Raw genomic sequence first — 16,524 nt, 5'->3', positions numbered from 1 at the left:
CGTTTCCCGGAATATTTCACCGTAAATTGGGATTGGACAGTTAACGCCCGCCACCATTATTGAGTTTAATATATGATAACCTTCCGCAAACCGAAACGTTAACCTCAATCATAAAAAGTTGTTCAATCCAAATATTAACCTTCAAAATCATTTATGCATTTACTTGAATTTAAATACTTTTTGTTATAACTTTCGTCAACTCTTTTTTAGCTCAAGTTACTTAATATTATCATTTAATCTCTTATGGAAGCTTAGAATCGAATCTACCAAGCTTGAGACTTGAGACAAGGGGTTAGAATTGGACATAAAGTTGTTTTGTAAACTTAAAATCATAAAGATATTCCAGTTTTATAACCACAAGCCAAACCGCTTGCATGTAGTTTACGTTTTACCCCCCTAATAATTAGCATATATCCTTTCATTTCATCTTCTCTAAACATGCTCATGACCATGGCACCACTAGTTTCAAGCTCTATGCATGTCTTCTTCCTGTGGATCTTGCTACTTTCCTCAGGTACAATCACTAAACCACATTTACAAATTTCTAACGAATTTACACAAATGCTAAATATAGGTCATGTAATTAGATCGATTACGACGTTATATGTGTCAACATGGATTGGCAACGTTTATCGGTCACACAACATGATTTAGTTGTTTGAGATCAAGTTTAACTTAAATGGTGATGATTGAATTAACCCATAAAAGTTATAAACTGATATATACTACTTTAATAATAATAATAATAATAACAATAATAATAATAATAATACCTAAGTTTCTTGTGTAAATTAGTTTTGAATAAATAGCGTAAAGTGTAAAGTATCACCTGTTAACAAATATCTTTTAAGGTTTATGGAACAGATATTTATAACCTTTAAATGCTATATTTACAGGAAATATATTGTCGGATTGTGCAAGAGTCTTCACCATAATTAACGATTGTGACGAGACAATTTGGCCCGCGATCACTCCCGGGGCGGACTTCGGTGGTGGAGGATACGCGTTGCGAGCCAAAGAATCACGGGTCCACATCGCACCCGATGGCTGGTCGGGTCGAATATGGGGTCGAACCAAGTGCAACTTCGATTCCAACGGCAATGGAACATGTCTAACCGGCCGATGTGGCTCGTCGCTCCAATGTACCGCCTCGGGTGAAACCCCAGCTACACTTGCCGAATTTACCCTCACAACATTGGAATTTTACGATGTTAGCCTTGTCGATGGCTTCAATTTACCAATGTCCGTTAGACCGGTTAATGGAAAGGGAAATTGTAGCGTTGCGGGTTGCGTGGGTGACTTACGGAAAAACTGCCCGTCAGAACTTTCGGTTAAGGCGGGTGGTAAGGTGGCCGCTTGTCGAAGCGCGTGTGATGTGTTTAATACGGATGTATATTGTTGTCGCGGTGTTTATGGAAACGCCGCGACATGCCAACCAACGTATTACTCCAAAAAGTTTAAAGAAGCATGCCCGACCTCGTATAGTTATGCTTATGATGATCCGACAAGCATTTTCACTTGTTCCGGGGCTGATTATATTATCACGTTTTGCGGAGCAAAGTATGTTTTTCTTCCTTGTTTTATTTGATATAGTTTTATTAGTCCAATTACGCAGGTTTATAACAGAAGTTTGGGTTGAAACTAGTTGTTTTTAGACTATTAGTGATCTTTTGATTGGATTAAGAAATTATAAAGAAAAGAAAACGTCACCAAAAACGGTGACCCGGTTGATGCACCGATATTGGTTGATTTAGGTTGTGAGATTTTTAATATTAGATAATGACGCATGACGGACACCTATTGGTCCATATTAAACTTTCATTTACTTTCTAACAATTAATTTCACACATGAATTGACTTTTTAGTAAGTTATCATATTTAACTTTTAAAAAAATCTAAAACACAGTTTTTTTATGAAAATTCTGATATAAATTTTATTAAAAATAGACTTATTTCAAGATATCTATGATTTTTTTAATATGGTTTCAATACTAAACTTATTATACTAAAAAATGTATTTTTATATATATTTCAAAGAATCACAAAGCATATTTATTTAATAGAAAACTGATTTATGTGGGGTTGCGAGTGGAGTAAAAAGTTGAGTTATGCTGTAGTTTATAGATTTAGATTGAAGAGAGAAAAATTAGATTTTTATTAAATGTTGTGTTGGTTTAGGTTGGGTTGGGTTGGGTTAGGAACTTAGGAATAAAGGTGGTGTAGTGTATTAGGCCCGGTTGACAAAGGAAACAATTTTTTATTTCGTTATTTATAAATAGTTAATTGGTGAAATATTGTTACCATTATTAATAATAATCTTTTCTAAAACATTTTGGAGTTTCTAAGTATTAAAATGAAAATTTACATTATGGGTAACAATAAACATTGATTTTATTAATTTGACCCGACAGTATTATAATCATATCTCACAAAGCAAGCTGACCATTCTAGTAAAAACGAGTGTAGACAAAACAAGCATTTATCTATAATTTTGTTATGCTGGTTGGACTCATGTTTTGCTTTATGTTTCAGGAACCGGACTCAATGCACGTATCACAACAACAGGTTGCATTGTAGCGGGTCCACAATGGGGTTATCAAAGAGCTTGACGTTAACTTTGATGGTCGTTCTAATAGTTTGTTTATCAATGTTGTTGTAAACATGTCGGTTTTATATATATTCTTTTATTTTGTTATCACAATAAAAATAATAAAAATATTTAAAAACTGACGTGACATGACAACGATAAACGCCACTTTTACCATTAATATTACAAGTTCTAATAGGTCAAAAGTGTTGTATGACCCTATATGACTCGTATAGCATGACGAAATTATTCACAAAAGCCCGTGTGATGTGTTATACAAGTTTGTATAATTTAGCGGCACTAAATGTGACGATGTGTTATGTCTAAAGTCATACAAACAATATGATGGTTGTATGACGTTATACGACATGTATGGCATTTGCAAACCACATACATCTATCTATTTTTACTACTAAAAAAATTGGTTTTTTTTTGACAAATGGCCACTTGCTATTGGTTCAATTCACTTTTTTCCATATATAACATCTAATAAATCAAAAATAAATTAAAAAAATCACCACCCATTTCAATTCTCTTGACCAGTTTTAATGTTATAAGTTACTATTCTACAAAGCCCGTTAACTCTCCTCAAAAAATTACTCCTCCTATTGATTAATAAAAGTCAACAAGTTTCATTCTTCACCGTCTGTTGACATCGGCCATTCCTAATACTCTTTAACCTAGAAATATATATGAATCATTCTTCACCATTTTTGCATACAGATTGCTTCACTGATCGGCCATTTCTAATATTCTTCATCAACCTCTGATTTTGTTCAGGTATGAATCATGCTGCACAATTACTGCCTACAGATTGCTTCTTTTATGTAATTCTATGGATAGATGATATAAATTGATTTTAGGGATTTAGTTTAAGTTGAATCCCGCCAACTGTTAGATGAAATGCTATGTCCGAAGTTGGTTTTTTTTATCCATAATATTATATATGGTATTTAAATATATGATTGATTATGTCTATAATTTGATTGGGTTGCATGTTATATTGATTGGTTGAAGATTAAATTTTTCAAACCATTATGTTTGTTGTGTTTTACGATCCATGTTTTTGTTAGATTTTCAAACAGGCAATCTTTCTTATTATTTTCAACTTTTCATAATATATTTTGGTAGTAATAGCCAGTTTCCTATTTTTTTCACATAAGTTTTAATAATTATGTGAAGTCAGTTTCAAATATACCATTGATTTTGGAAATGATGCCACAAATATATCGTCCTAATATAAGAATTAATTTATCACAAGCGTTTCATAATTAATTAAAATCACTAATAAGATACTTAAATACATAGCAGGAATGACTAATATGAAATCATTTCTATGACCCCCCAAGCTTATTAATAGGAAGTTTGGAACGAAATTAAAATGAATATGCATTACTGTGCCTATGCGCTATTTTTGGGCGTGGCAATAATTTAGCGATTCAAAATATGAAATACGCAATTATTTTACCATATAATTATATGCATTTGAGTTTGATTTTATAATCAACTATGACTTTTACTATTATAGGTGAAAACAAAGTGATAATAATTTAGTGATTCAAAATATGAAATGCGAAATAATTTTACTATTTAATTGTAGTCAACTATGACTACAAATGAGTGATAATAATTTTATAGTCAACTATGGCTTTTACTATTTAAGTAAAATCAAAGTGATAATAATTTAGTGATTCAAAATATGAAATGCGCAATAATTTGACCACTACAAATCAGCAATCCAATGTGTATTTTGGTCCAAAACTTTGAGCACCGCCAGAATCACTTTGTTTTTACTTAAATATGATGGTTGTTTGCATTATACATCTCAAGGCACACAAAATATACGGATAATTATATGCATTTGAGTTTGATTTTATAGTCAACTAACAATATATTTCATCCATTTTATACGTTGTATGTGTTATCATTTATTTTTCTTCTTCAAGTGTGTTATTTCAATTTTTATTATGAAAATGGGTCATTTTAGAAATGTTTCGATTTGCTTTGGCTCGGGTCAACAAGTCAATATAAAAAGGTATCCATTTCTTTCGGGTTTCAACGGGTCTTTTTAAAATCGTGTCGATTTGGTTTGGGTCATAACGTGTCAATTTTAGAAGATATCGATTTAGTTTGGGTTAAAATGGGTCATTCTCAAAACGTAACGATTTATTTTGGTCAAAGCATGTCATTTTAAAAAGCTTTCGATTTGGTTCTGGTTCTTAAATACACTTTGGGCGTGCTTTAGTTTATTAGGGTAGAAGAGTTTTCACATGAAGTGTAAAAACAGATTTCGTAGTCAATTAGTCACTATGTTTGTTAGATTGGTGTATGAATGTTTATGCTATCAATTGTGTTCCCAATCCATGAAGAAAAGAAGCCCTGATCGTTCTTGGATGCTTATCGGGAATCTTTCCTTGATACTTATTTTTTGATTTGCTTGCTTTCCAGACTAATGTTAGTGAAGTTTGTTTGTTTTGTGTTAATATTATTTTTTAAAGTTTATGAAGTTTATGTTTAAAAGTTTTAAATTTTCTTCGTAAAGCATTCTATTATGTAAAGTCATTCTTTGTAAATTTATACATTTCAATACTTTGTGTATGAATATGAATTACAATTAAAAATTATGTTGTTGTCTCAAAAAATATATTAAAAAATAACTTGTCGTTTGAAATTATATATGTATTTACTTGACGATTTCTATATTTCCGTCCGTGTCGCGCATGGGTCAGTAACCTAGTTATATATATAATGATATGGCATGCCTGCCTGTATGTAGAGTTGAGGAAGATGTATGTACAGGAATACCAATTTTAATATTGTAAAAAAACATAACGTTACTAGACATAAAGATGCATATAGCAGTCACATTATTAAGAAAATGTGGCATCCAAAGTTTTACTCGAATATCATATTGTCTTAACTAAAAGCAAGGAGAAATGTTCAAAAGAAATTGCAGCGCTTAAAAAGAAAAAAGAAAATGCAAGAGAAGAAACAATTATTTATGAAAATTGGAAAGAGAAGGTTATCTAAGTTTTCTCGACGTAGGATAAATAAACCTAATATTGTATTTTAATAATTCAAATTTTGTTTATGGCAGCAAAATGGAAAAAAGAAGGTTATCTAAATAAACCACCTACAACACATTCCAAAACATATACCTACATATCTATTCTAATAAAGTAAAATTAACGTGGACATTTGTCATATTTTGGTTAATTCTTACAATTTTTTCCCTTCAAAACTAATATACCCTAATATATGTAATAAATCAATAATGATTCACTTTCCTGTTACACTATATTTATATAATATCTATATATTTTTATAAATATAAATATTAATATATTATTTTACTAATATATTTCAAAATACTTGGTGAATTTCAAAAATCCACAACAAATCATGTTTCTCAAACGAAAATTGTTTCGGGTTTTTTGTGGAACTTAAATTTGATTTTATGGGTTAAAATTTGGTAAATAGATTGTTTGGTACAAGTTAGCTGCATTTAGGTTAAAATTTGTAACGGGTCAAAAATAAAAATTTTGAGTATTTTTAAAAGTTTAAGGATGCAAAATAGATTTATCGTCAAATTTGTTATGGATTCAAAGTATTGAATTTAAAATGTCAAAATTATGAAAGTTAGAAGTTTAAACATGATTTGTGTTTCAAATTTATTTTTAAGGGCATTTTTTGAAATAATCAAAAGGTTCGGGATTTGACAAACTTACTATTTTCCCTCAACTATTAAAATATAAGAAAATATTACGAACACTTTCGACGTGCCACCCCCATGCCTATCAATGCTTCTAACTTTTATCAAATTTGAAATATTTATGTCAACATTAATTTTTCCTTCAATGGTGATCAGAACGTTGCATGAGAAACATGTCATGCAAAACTATGCTCAAATGAATATTCACAAAATTGAATGGGTTAACATGTTATTTTTTATGTTGTCATTATGGGAAAGTCAAGAAGCCCTCTAAAACTTATCAAAATCTTTTTCATGGTGTAGCTAAGAAAAACATGGCTCTTGAAGAGCATCTATTGTTACAATTTAATGTTCTACTTTCCTTTTATGGATAGTAAATTGATAAATATATCAATAAAGGTAACCTCCTTTTGTATTTAGGCTGAGTGGTTAGAACTATTATCGTATGAGAAGTTTTATTTCCAAAATTGGTTCATAACCAAAAGTCTTTCAATTATACATATATGGCACCGAGAATGAATTTTTCAATAAAAAGAAGCATTCTCGGGTATGTTTTTGCACGGACATTTTTTTATTAAGTTCATTTAAAAAAATCATTTTGTGATATATATAAATAAAATCAATTTATATACACATTGTATAGATACAAGTATAGATGTAATACATTTTTTTCATATACGATATGCAATTATTTTTTTTACTTATAATTTTATAATTTGAATTATCCCGTGTATGACACGGGCTCTAAAATTAGTATTCTACTAAAGTAAAATAAATGCAGACACTCGTCATATTTTGATTAATTCTCACAATTTTTTTCGCGTCAAAAATAATATACCATAATATATATAATAAATCAATAATTATTCACTTTCCTTTTACATTATATTTATATAATATCTATATATTTTTATAAATATAAATATTAATATATTATTTTACTATATATTTCAAAATACTTGGTGAGTTCCAAAAATAAATAACAAATCATGTTTCTCAAATGAAAATTGTTTCGGGTTTTTTTGTGGAAGTTAAATTTGATTTTATAGATCAAAAGTTGGTAAATAGTTTGTTTGGTACAAGTTAACTACATTTAGGTCAAAATTTGTTACGGGTCAAAAATGAAAATTTTGAGTATTTTTAAAAGTTTGAGAATGCAAAATAGATTATTGTCAAATTTGTTATGGGTTCAAAGTGTTAACTTTAAAATGTCAAAAATATGAAAGTAAGAATTTTAAACATGATTCGGGTTTCAAGTTTATTTTTAAGGGCATTTTTGAAATAATCAAAAGCTTTGAGATTTGGCAAATTGACTATTTTTCCCTCAACTATTATAATTTAAGAAAAGATTGCGAACACTTTCGACATGCCACCCCCATGCTTCTAACTTTCATCAATTTTGAAATATTTATGTCAACATTAATTTTTCTTTCAATGGTGTTTAGAACATTGTATGGGAAGCATGTCATGCAAAAATATGCTCAAATGAAACAAAATATTCACAAAATTGAATGGTTAACATGTATTTTTTATGTTGTCGTTATGATAAAGTCGAGTAGCCCTCTGAAACTTATCAAAATCTTTTTTATGGTGTAGCTCAGAAAAACAAAGTTCTTGAAGAACATCCATTGCTACAATTTAATATCCTATTTTCCTTTGATGGGTGGTAAATTGATAAATATATCAATAAAGGTAACGCCTTTTTGTATTTAGCCTGAGTGGTTAGAACTACTATCGTATTAGAAGTCTTATTTTCGAAATTGGTTCATAACCAAAATTCTTTCAATTATACATATATGACACCGATAATGAATTTTTCAATAGAAAGAAGCATTCTCGGGTACGATTTTGCACGGACATTTTTTATTAAGTTTTAAAAAAATCATTTTGTGATATAAATAAAATCAATTTATGTTCACATTGTATAGATACAAGCATATATGTAATACATATTTTTTCATATACGCTATTTAATTATTTGTTTTACTTATAATTTTATAATTTGAATTATCCCATGTGTGACACGGGCTCTAAAACTAGTTAACCTAATATTGTATTTTAATATTAATAATTCAAATTTTGTTTCTAGCCCTAAATCAAACTTGAAATGTATCACAAAAGTCCTAAGCTTCAAGATATTGGTCGCCAACGAGTTTTTCACTAACGGGGATAGATTCCGTTAGTTTTTATGGCGTGGATGATTACGTGTGCGATGATGTGGACTGCTTATGTGATAAAAAATTGTTTTTAACTTACTATTAAATTTTTAACCAAAATAAACAAACCGAACCACTTAACAAAAATAATCCAACCAAACTGTTTTTTTTAACAAAAATAAACCACTTTATTAACTAAATAAATGATCCGAACCTTTTTTTTAACAAAAGTCAACGAACCGAATCACTTTTTTTTAACGAAATTCAACGAACCAAATCACATTTTTTAACGAAAATCAACAAACCGAACTACATTTTTAAGAAAGATAAAGGCAGGTCGAGAGAGTTCGGGTCAGAACACATCTCGTGTCGGAAGTGGTTCATGTTAGAGCAGTGGTGGCGGTGGTTCGTTCGTTTATTTTTGTTAGAAAAAAGTGGTTCCGTTCATTTATATTTTTAGAAAAGTTCGGCTCGTTAATTTTGTTAAAAAAAATTGGTTCAGTTCGTTTAATTTGGTTAGAAAAGTAGTTCGGTTCATCTGTTTTTGTTAAAAAAATGGTTCGGTTCGTTTATTTTGGTTAGAAATGTAGTTCGTTTATTTTTGTTAAAAAAGTGATTCAATTCTTTATTTCGTTTAGAAAAATTTAATTTTAATTTACAAAAAAAAAATACCAGATTAGTAGTCCACATCAATATTTTTGCCACCTCATCATCGTATACGTTGTAAAAAATTAACGGAATCTAACCTCGTTAATTAAAAGCTCGTTGCCGGTCAATAAGTCGAAACTTAGCACTATTCTTAAAGTTTGGTATAGCCCCAGCCAATGAAACAAAATTTAGATTATTAAAATCCAATAATCCTAACCTCAAGCATACAATTAATGGAATGATTATAAATTAATAACTTAGAGCATTCCCAACCCATCCTGTAAATATTTGTGAGACGATTTTGTAAATTATAGGACAGGGTTAATAGTGGTTGTGGGTAGAAGGCAAAGAAAAGTTAGTGATTTTTTTTATAAATTTGGGAAAAGTTTGTTTGTCCCTGTCTATTTTTTTAATATTTGCTTAAATTGGTTGTGAGTAGATGAAAGTTTTTAAGGATAAATGTATAAAAATATTATTTAATTGAACATTAGAGAAATATAATATTTTTTAGTGTAATTAAAGAAAATTGGGATAGAGGACGCGCAAGGAATGCTCTTATTTATACTATGTATAATGCTTGAGACAGTGGTAAATTAAGACACTTGATCTTAATAGCTTTACATATTTTAATGCACAATGTACATGTGTAAAAAATGGTAAACTTGTCTTTTAAACACAATTTAATTAACTTACAAGTTTGCCCTTTAATCTTTATTCGAATTATATTTTTTAAAGTCACTTTTAAACCAACCACCCCCACCACTTTTAAATGACTATAACTTTTTCATACGCTAATATTTTTGTACAAAGATTGCATCCTAAAAACAAGATTTTTATTCTCTTAAATTGAGTATGATATTATTATAGCCTTTTCAATTAAAAAAATTAATATGTTACGCAGAAGTGTTCAAGGTCGGTTTTAATGTTTTTCAAGTAAAAATGTGAGCCCAACCATTAGTAGCGAATTTTCTATTGTCGAATACTAAAACTGGACCGTTGAAATTGAAACCGAACCATTACTAAAAGGTTGATTCTAGTTTGGTTTCATGGTTTAAGCTTTAATAATAAATTTAGTTTAAAGTAATTTTAATCTAATTGTACCATCAGTTATATCTTAGCACCAACTAAATATGATGCTTATTAGAAACATAATATGAATATTGAAAATTTTTGTCACATAAAATGTAAACATTGATGAAAGACATAAGAAGAACACATATTACAGTACCGAAAAATATACTGGAATTGAGTAAATTTAAATTTGTAATAGTTAAGCTTACTTGTGTTAAAAAGACTTTGTTCATATCTAATATATATAACAAAACATATCTAATACTTAACAATTAAAAAGATTAAAATGCATTAAGCATTACAGTTTGGTCCAGTTTCATATGGAAATTTTCCGATATAAACCACAAACCAAACCGTTCACTACAATTTGAAAAAAAAAATTAGAGCAGGCCAACTGACTGAAAGTAAATGCAAAATAACCAACCGTGAAACCAAAATGATGACAGGTTTATACGTTTTCAAGATATTAAACCTATGAACATTCATAATTGTTATGTGATTTCCAAAACATGTGTTCAAACACCCGTTATATCATGCTGACACATGTCTAGTTTATGATGATAAAGCCCTAATTTTACTTAATAAAACAATTTATACATTTTCTTTTCTTGAATTTAAACTTTTTTAGCTCAATTTATTTAACACTGTCATTTAATCTATTAAATGTAAAATGCAAACTTAATAGGTACTCCTATGTTTGAACTATGGAAGCATGGAATCGAATCTACCAAACTTTGAGACAAGGGGTAACATATGGTTGTTTACTAAATTAAAAAATATAAAGACATTCCAGCTTTATAACCACAAGGCAAACCGCTTGTATTTTACATTTTTTAGGCTGTAATAATTAACATATGTCCTTTCATTTCATCCTTTGTAAACATGATCATGGATCTTGCTTCTTTCCTCACGTACAACCACTATATGGAAAAAGTCAACATCTAGCTGGTTGTACATAGGGGCGGACCCACGTAGTAGCGGCCGGATCCCATGACACCAATGTATTTTAAAAAATTCTTAGAAGCGATATATTAAATTTTTGAAGGACCCCATAAAATTTAATACTTGGACCCCATAATATTATTATTTGATCTAGTCTGGTGAAAAGTTCCTTGTTAAGCGTTAGGAATGTCTCGGTTTCAAGCCTTGCTAGGCTCCAGTTTCAATCTTTTTATGTTTTTTATTTAAAATCTACTCAATATTTGTTTAGGGTTTTAATAAACTCAAAAGTCATCCCTTATTTGTGTCCTAGCGGTAAGAGGCTTGGGTTCTCCAGTGGAGACCCAAGTTCGAATCCCACCTGTGTCATATTTGGATGAATATTGGCAATGAAGGATTTGAGCTAGGCCTTGTGCAAAGGTTATCAGTTCGAATCCTGAGCCCATCTGGGTTTTCGTCCCACCGTGTGTTACACCAAAAAGTTTTGCTCTTGTGGTGGCACAACAGCTGTCAAGTGGCAGTCGGCGGTATGGTTTCCCGATGGAACGCCCAAGCCAAACTCTGAAGCCAGCGTGAGGCCGGTTAAGACAATATAGTCTGGCCAGAGTGGGACATCGGGGTTCTCCAAATTTGAAGAGTGCGGTAGTCTAAATATAAGAAAGTCGTCGTTCTAAAAAAAAATAAACTCAAAAGTCAACACAAAGAAGGTAGAATAAGCACATCTCAACACACATCTGAAGCACGTTTTGTCTCAACCCTCAACACTCACGCCCCCAGCTAACCCTCTTAGATTGTCCGGCCAGCCCTCCGACCACCCTTCTTCCCTCTCAGCTCTGTAATTTTCTTTTCATGTAATTTCAAGGCTACTTAGTTGATTGATTTTATGTAATTATATACTTATTTTGTAATGTTTTTTTATCGTTTCGAATGAAATCGTATTTTGTGTGTTTTATTATGATATTTTTATTATGTTTCTCATCTTGACCCGACCCGAACAACGACCTACCTAAAAAATTTAAACACCAAAAAAGATGGAACCCTATTGTCAAAAAATACTGGATCCACCACTGGTTGTACAGCAAACAACTTGTTCTCACTAGTAATGTGTTTTTATCACTTGTTATTTTGTCTTCTAGTGGCTAGTTAATTTCATGTTTCTATGTTTAAGTAATGGTCATGAGTTAGTGGGTTCGTGGTGTCATTTGTTTCCTATTTATTTCCTTTTGAGTCGTAGTAATTTCGAGCAAAGTATTAGTATACGTCAATACTCTATAAAGTAGCCTTTTTCCATTTGAATGTGATTTCCAACTTTGTGTTTGACACACTATACCACATTTATAAATTATAAATTTCTGCTTAAATGTAGTTAAATGTTGAAGTTGAACATGGGTACGTAATTAGATCGATTGTGAGTTTTACATATGTGTCACCATGGATTGGTGACTACTACGTAATTAGAACGATTGTGAGTTTTAAATATGTGTCACAATAGATTGGTGACTACTACGTAATTAAAACGATTGTGAGTTTTAAATATGTGTCATTGTGAGTTTTAAATATGTGTCACAATAGATTGGTGCCTACTACGTAATTAGATCGATTGTGAGTTTTAAATACGTGTCACCAAGGATTGGTGACTACTGCCGCTCGCAAAAACATGATTATTCGTTAAGGATATGTGTGACCGCCTTTTCTAACGCAACTAGCAGGTGTTGATTCATTTGCTATTTCGAGATCAGATTTAACCTAAATGAAAATGATTAGATGAATCCATGAATATGTTCTATGTTAGGTCCATTTTTGTTTATTTAGTCTTTTGTATTGAACTTTTGTATGTATTGGGCTTTAGTTATTTACTTTGTATGTATTAGGCCCAAGGGAAACATGTAAACAAGCCCATTGGGCATTTGATAATGACATGTTTCTCATGCATGCTCCTCTATAAATAGGAAGCATGACATGAGAAATAAAAAAACCTTTTTGCCAAACTCACTAACTTCTTATACTCTTACTTTCTCTCCTCTCTCTCACTCTTCCTCATTCTCTCTTTACCCGAAATAAACTCTCAAGATCCGAGACCTCTTAGGTGACTTGGTGTGATTTCCGCTAGCACTAAGTTCGGTTGATCCAAGAAACGTTGTTAGATCCACCCGTCTCGGAACCTACAATTGGTATCAGAGCTTCGGCTCACTAGTTGAAGTTTTTGGATCACAACCTTGGGTTTTGATCTTGAGAAAAAGAAAAAGACAAAGTGCTCTTACAAAAAAAAAAAAAATACAAAAAGAATCGGTCTCAAGTTGACAATCATATCTTAGAATGTGTTCTTGGTGAAAAAAACAAGTATACTAGCTTTAGATCTTAAAGATTTGGGTTTAAAAGTGTTAAAAATCAAGGATTTGGGTTTTTAAATTGTTAAAAATTGACAAGTTAAAAATTCGCATCGCTTGGCATGAAAATCAGTGTACCAACTTTTGACCAGAACTGACAAGTTAGGTGAAAGAGATCCCTAGAAAGATTGTTTCTAGAAAACTGAACGTTTTCGCATCGCACAGATTTTTCGCTTCGCTTGAAATTGTGTTTAGCTTCGCTTCACTGTTTCGCTTCGCTTCACTGTTTCGCTTCGCTTGAAGCAGTTTCACTTCGCATTTCATAATTTCGCTTCGCATACCCTTTTTCGCTTTGCATTACTATTCATCATTTCGCTTTTCTTGGATCAAACTTTTCGCTTGGCTTGGCTTGATTTTTTCGCTTCACTTAAAGACTGTTTCGCGCGAAAAACCTGTTCTGCTTAGAATTTGAACTGTTTAAAGACTGTTTGTGTTTAAGATTGTGATAACCATGGCTAGTACTGATTCTGAGTTGTTGATGGGGTATTTGTTGTTAGAGAACCAAGTGGGAACACCTACAAAGCCTCCAAAGTATATGACCCTGGATGATAACTTTGCTGATTTCAAATGGAGGTTTATGAACTTTATCTTGTTGACTGACTCTGAGTTGATGAGATGCTTTGAAGTAGGTCCTCATGTTCCCATGATAGTCACTGCAAATGGGGAACGAGCAAAACCCATTGAAGACTTGATCAAAATGACAGAACATTAATTGAGCAAGATAAGAAGGCGTATCTCACTTTAACCGTTTGTCTTTCCAATGAAATCACTGAGACCCTATGAGAACATAGAAGTGCAAAAGGTTTGTGGGAAGCACTTGTAGATAAAGTTGAGGGAAACGCTGAAATTAGGGAAAACAAGAAGGCATTGTTGAAAGAAGAGTTCAATATGTTCAACCATCGTCAGGGTGAAGCTGTGTTGGACTTGGTTAAGAGGTTTGAAAAGATGATGGTTAGAATGAGAGCTGCCAGTGTCAACATCACAAACTCTGAAGTCAACCACAAGTTGACGAATTCTTTGCCGTATAGTTGGAGTACTAACACAATCACGATCAAGAGAACTACCAACTTGAATGCTATGACAAACACTGATTTGATTTCAACTATCAAGTCATTTGAAATGGATGAGCAAATGAGAATGAACAATCATCTGAGTTCTCTTAATCAAGCAGGGATGAGTACTGCATCAACAATGCCAATTGCTTTTATAAGCAAAACCCAGCAGAATGTGTACCCTGTGACCACTCCAAAATACTCCTCAAGTGTGCCATCACAGACTACAACATTTATTTCAACGGGAAGTCAATCCGGGTCATCTGATTCTAGCTTGTTTCAGAAAGCAGTTGATAGTGCGGTTGAACAAGCTTTGAAGGCCCAAAGAATTTCATCTTCGTCAAAGAATCAGCCAAGCAAAAGTTCAAGCTACTGTGAAGCCCTTCCAATGCTAAATGATACAAATGTAATTCTGGTTCATGCATTTCTTTCAAGTCATGAAGAATTGATGCAAGGAAAGTTGTTGCCGCCTCAATTTGAAACAGGAGATCTAAAAGATATCAATCAAAAGGATCTCGAGAAAATGGACATCAAGTACCAGATGGCTATGGCCGTGCACAGAGCCACCAACTTCATGAAGACATATGGGAAAGACATCTTCAAGGATTCTGATCGTAAGAGAATTGGTTTTGATAAGGACAAGCTTCGGTGCTACAACTGTGGTGAGATGGGTCACTTTGCAAGGGAGTGCACAAATCCTCCCAAACTAGCAAAAGACATTCGAGTGACTGAGGTGACCGATGAAGAAAACAACAAGACAGCTGGGAAGTAGCATGAAGTGCACAAGCCAAGCAGTTCAACTCCAAGAATTCGAGGTCATCCACACAAGGGCAATCAAGGATCAAACTCAAGAGCCATTGTCTCTCAAACCGAGGTCCGAATTGTGGATTGGGAAGATCAATTTCAGGAGCTAAGCAATCCTCTAAACATGGCAGGAATGGCTTTCACTTCCAACAACGAAGCGTCTTCGTCTTCAGCTGCAAGTTCTGATGCATTACTAGTAGATGAGGTAAATCACAATCTCTGTTCTGAAGCTTGCATTAATAAGGTTACATATTATAGATATCATCAGAACGAAGTTTTGAAAGAAAAAGCAAAACTTCATGAATTAAATGCTGAGTATGTAAAAGCTTAGAAGATTTATGTTGAAAAGATTAAAACTCATCATGATGATGTGGCAAATCTTAGGGTTAAAATTTTTCAAAAAGATGAAGAAGTAATTTATTATAAAAACATAGTTTCTGAATTAAAAGAAGAGATTGAGAATTTAAAACTTGATGCTTCTGATAAAAGGGAAAACGAAAAGATAGTCGAAAGATTTGAAACATCATTTGACTTATTGGAGCCCAGAGAAGTACTAAAGTTAAAGCAGGGCTGGGGTACGATTATACTAATGTACCTCCACCTTTGAATGACAACTAAACCTGTCTGCCCCACTTTAGCTATAATACTTCTCCCGAGGAGGAAATGGCATATAGGATTGGTAGAATACCAAAACCAGTGAAATTTGTTCCTGCAGCATCAAAAACTGCTGCTCCAATTCAATCATTTGATAAGTCTAACGTCAATATGTCTTGTGTAGCAGGTGATGTAATTGATGGTGATTGTGGGAAGGTTAACCAGGGTTGTAAGCAAAATGGAGAGTTAGAACCCCGTTTTGAGTCTTGTGTGGGTCTAACAAAGTCAATTAACAATCCTGTTTGTAATAAAGTTTGTGAATCTATGTTGGGAAGTCTAATGTCAGGATCAAAAGCTGTATTTTGTGAAACTTCTAGTGATGAAAGTTGTAAAGATGTTTGTAATGAAACTGAATGTTCTTCATCTGATTCAGAGTGTGAAACAATTTTTGACGAAACAATCGAAGCTAAGTTTGATGACCAGACTAGTCCTAGTTGCTCATTAATTGATCATGATATTGAGAATATGAGAAAACAAGAATCAAATTTTGAAAATGAAAAACCAAGCACTTCCT

At 32.1% G+C, this 16,524-nt stretch overlaps 1 protein-coding gene across 1 annotated transcript; it reads left to right on the top strand.

Moving 5' to 3' along the window:
- The first annotated feature begins 423 nt into the window (after positions 1-423).
- Positions 424-2,665, top strand: LOC143628523 (pathogenesis-related thaumatin-like protein 3.5). The gene is made up of 3 exons (XM_077098093.1): positions 424-514; positions 897-1,560; positions 2,533-2,665. The coding sequence occupies exons 1-3, from the start codon at positions 439-441 to the stop codon at positions 2,657-2,659; spliced, it is 867 nt and encodes a 288-aa protein (XP_076954208.1). The 5' UTR covers positions 424-438; the 3' UTR covers positions 2,660-2,665.
- Positions 2,666-16,524: the final 13,859 nt, after the last annotated feature.

Source organism: Bidens hawaiensis, unplaced genomic scaffold (genome assembly GCF_021521415.1).
Source record: "Bidens hawaiensis isolate Kalapana, Puna unplaced genomic scaffold, B.hawaiensis_p1.1 tig00005019_1, whole genome shotgun sequence".
Lineage (NCBI taxonomy): Eukaryota > Viridiplantae > Streptophyta > Magnoliopsida > Asterales > Asteraceae > Bidens > Bidens hawaiensis.
The sequence above is the reverse complement of the archived record's forward strand: the minus strand, read 5'-3'. Positions and strand labels throughout refer to the sequence as shown.

Excerpts from the sequence above, each read along its gene's own strand:
- LOC143628523 (XM_077098093.1), top strand. The coding sequence starts at position 439 with ATGCTCATGACCATGGCACCACTAGTTTCAAGCTCTATGCATGTCTTC. Across the intron at positions 515-896 it reads GATCTTGCTACTTTCCTCAG|GAAATATATTGTCGGATTGT; the intron begins GTACAATCACTA and ends CTATATTTACAG. Across the intron at positions 1,561-2,532 it reads ATCACGTTTTGCGGAGCAAA|GAACCGGACTCAATGCACGT; the intron begins GTATGTTTTTCT and ends TTTATGTTTCAG.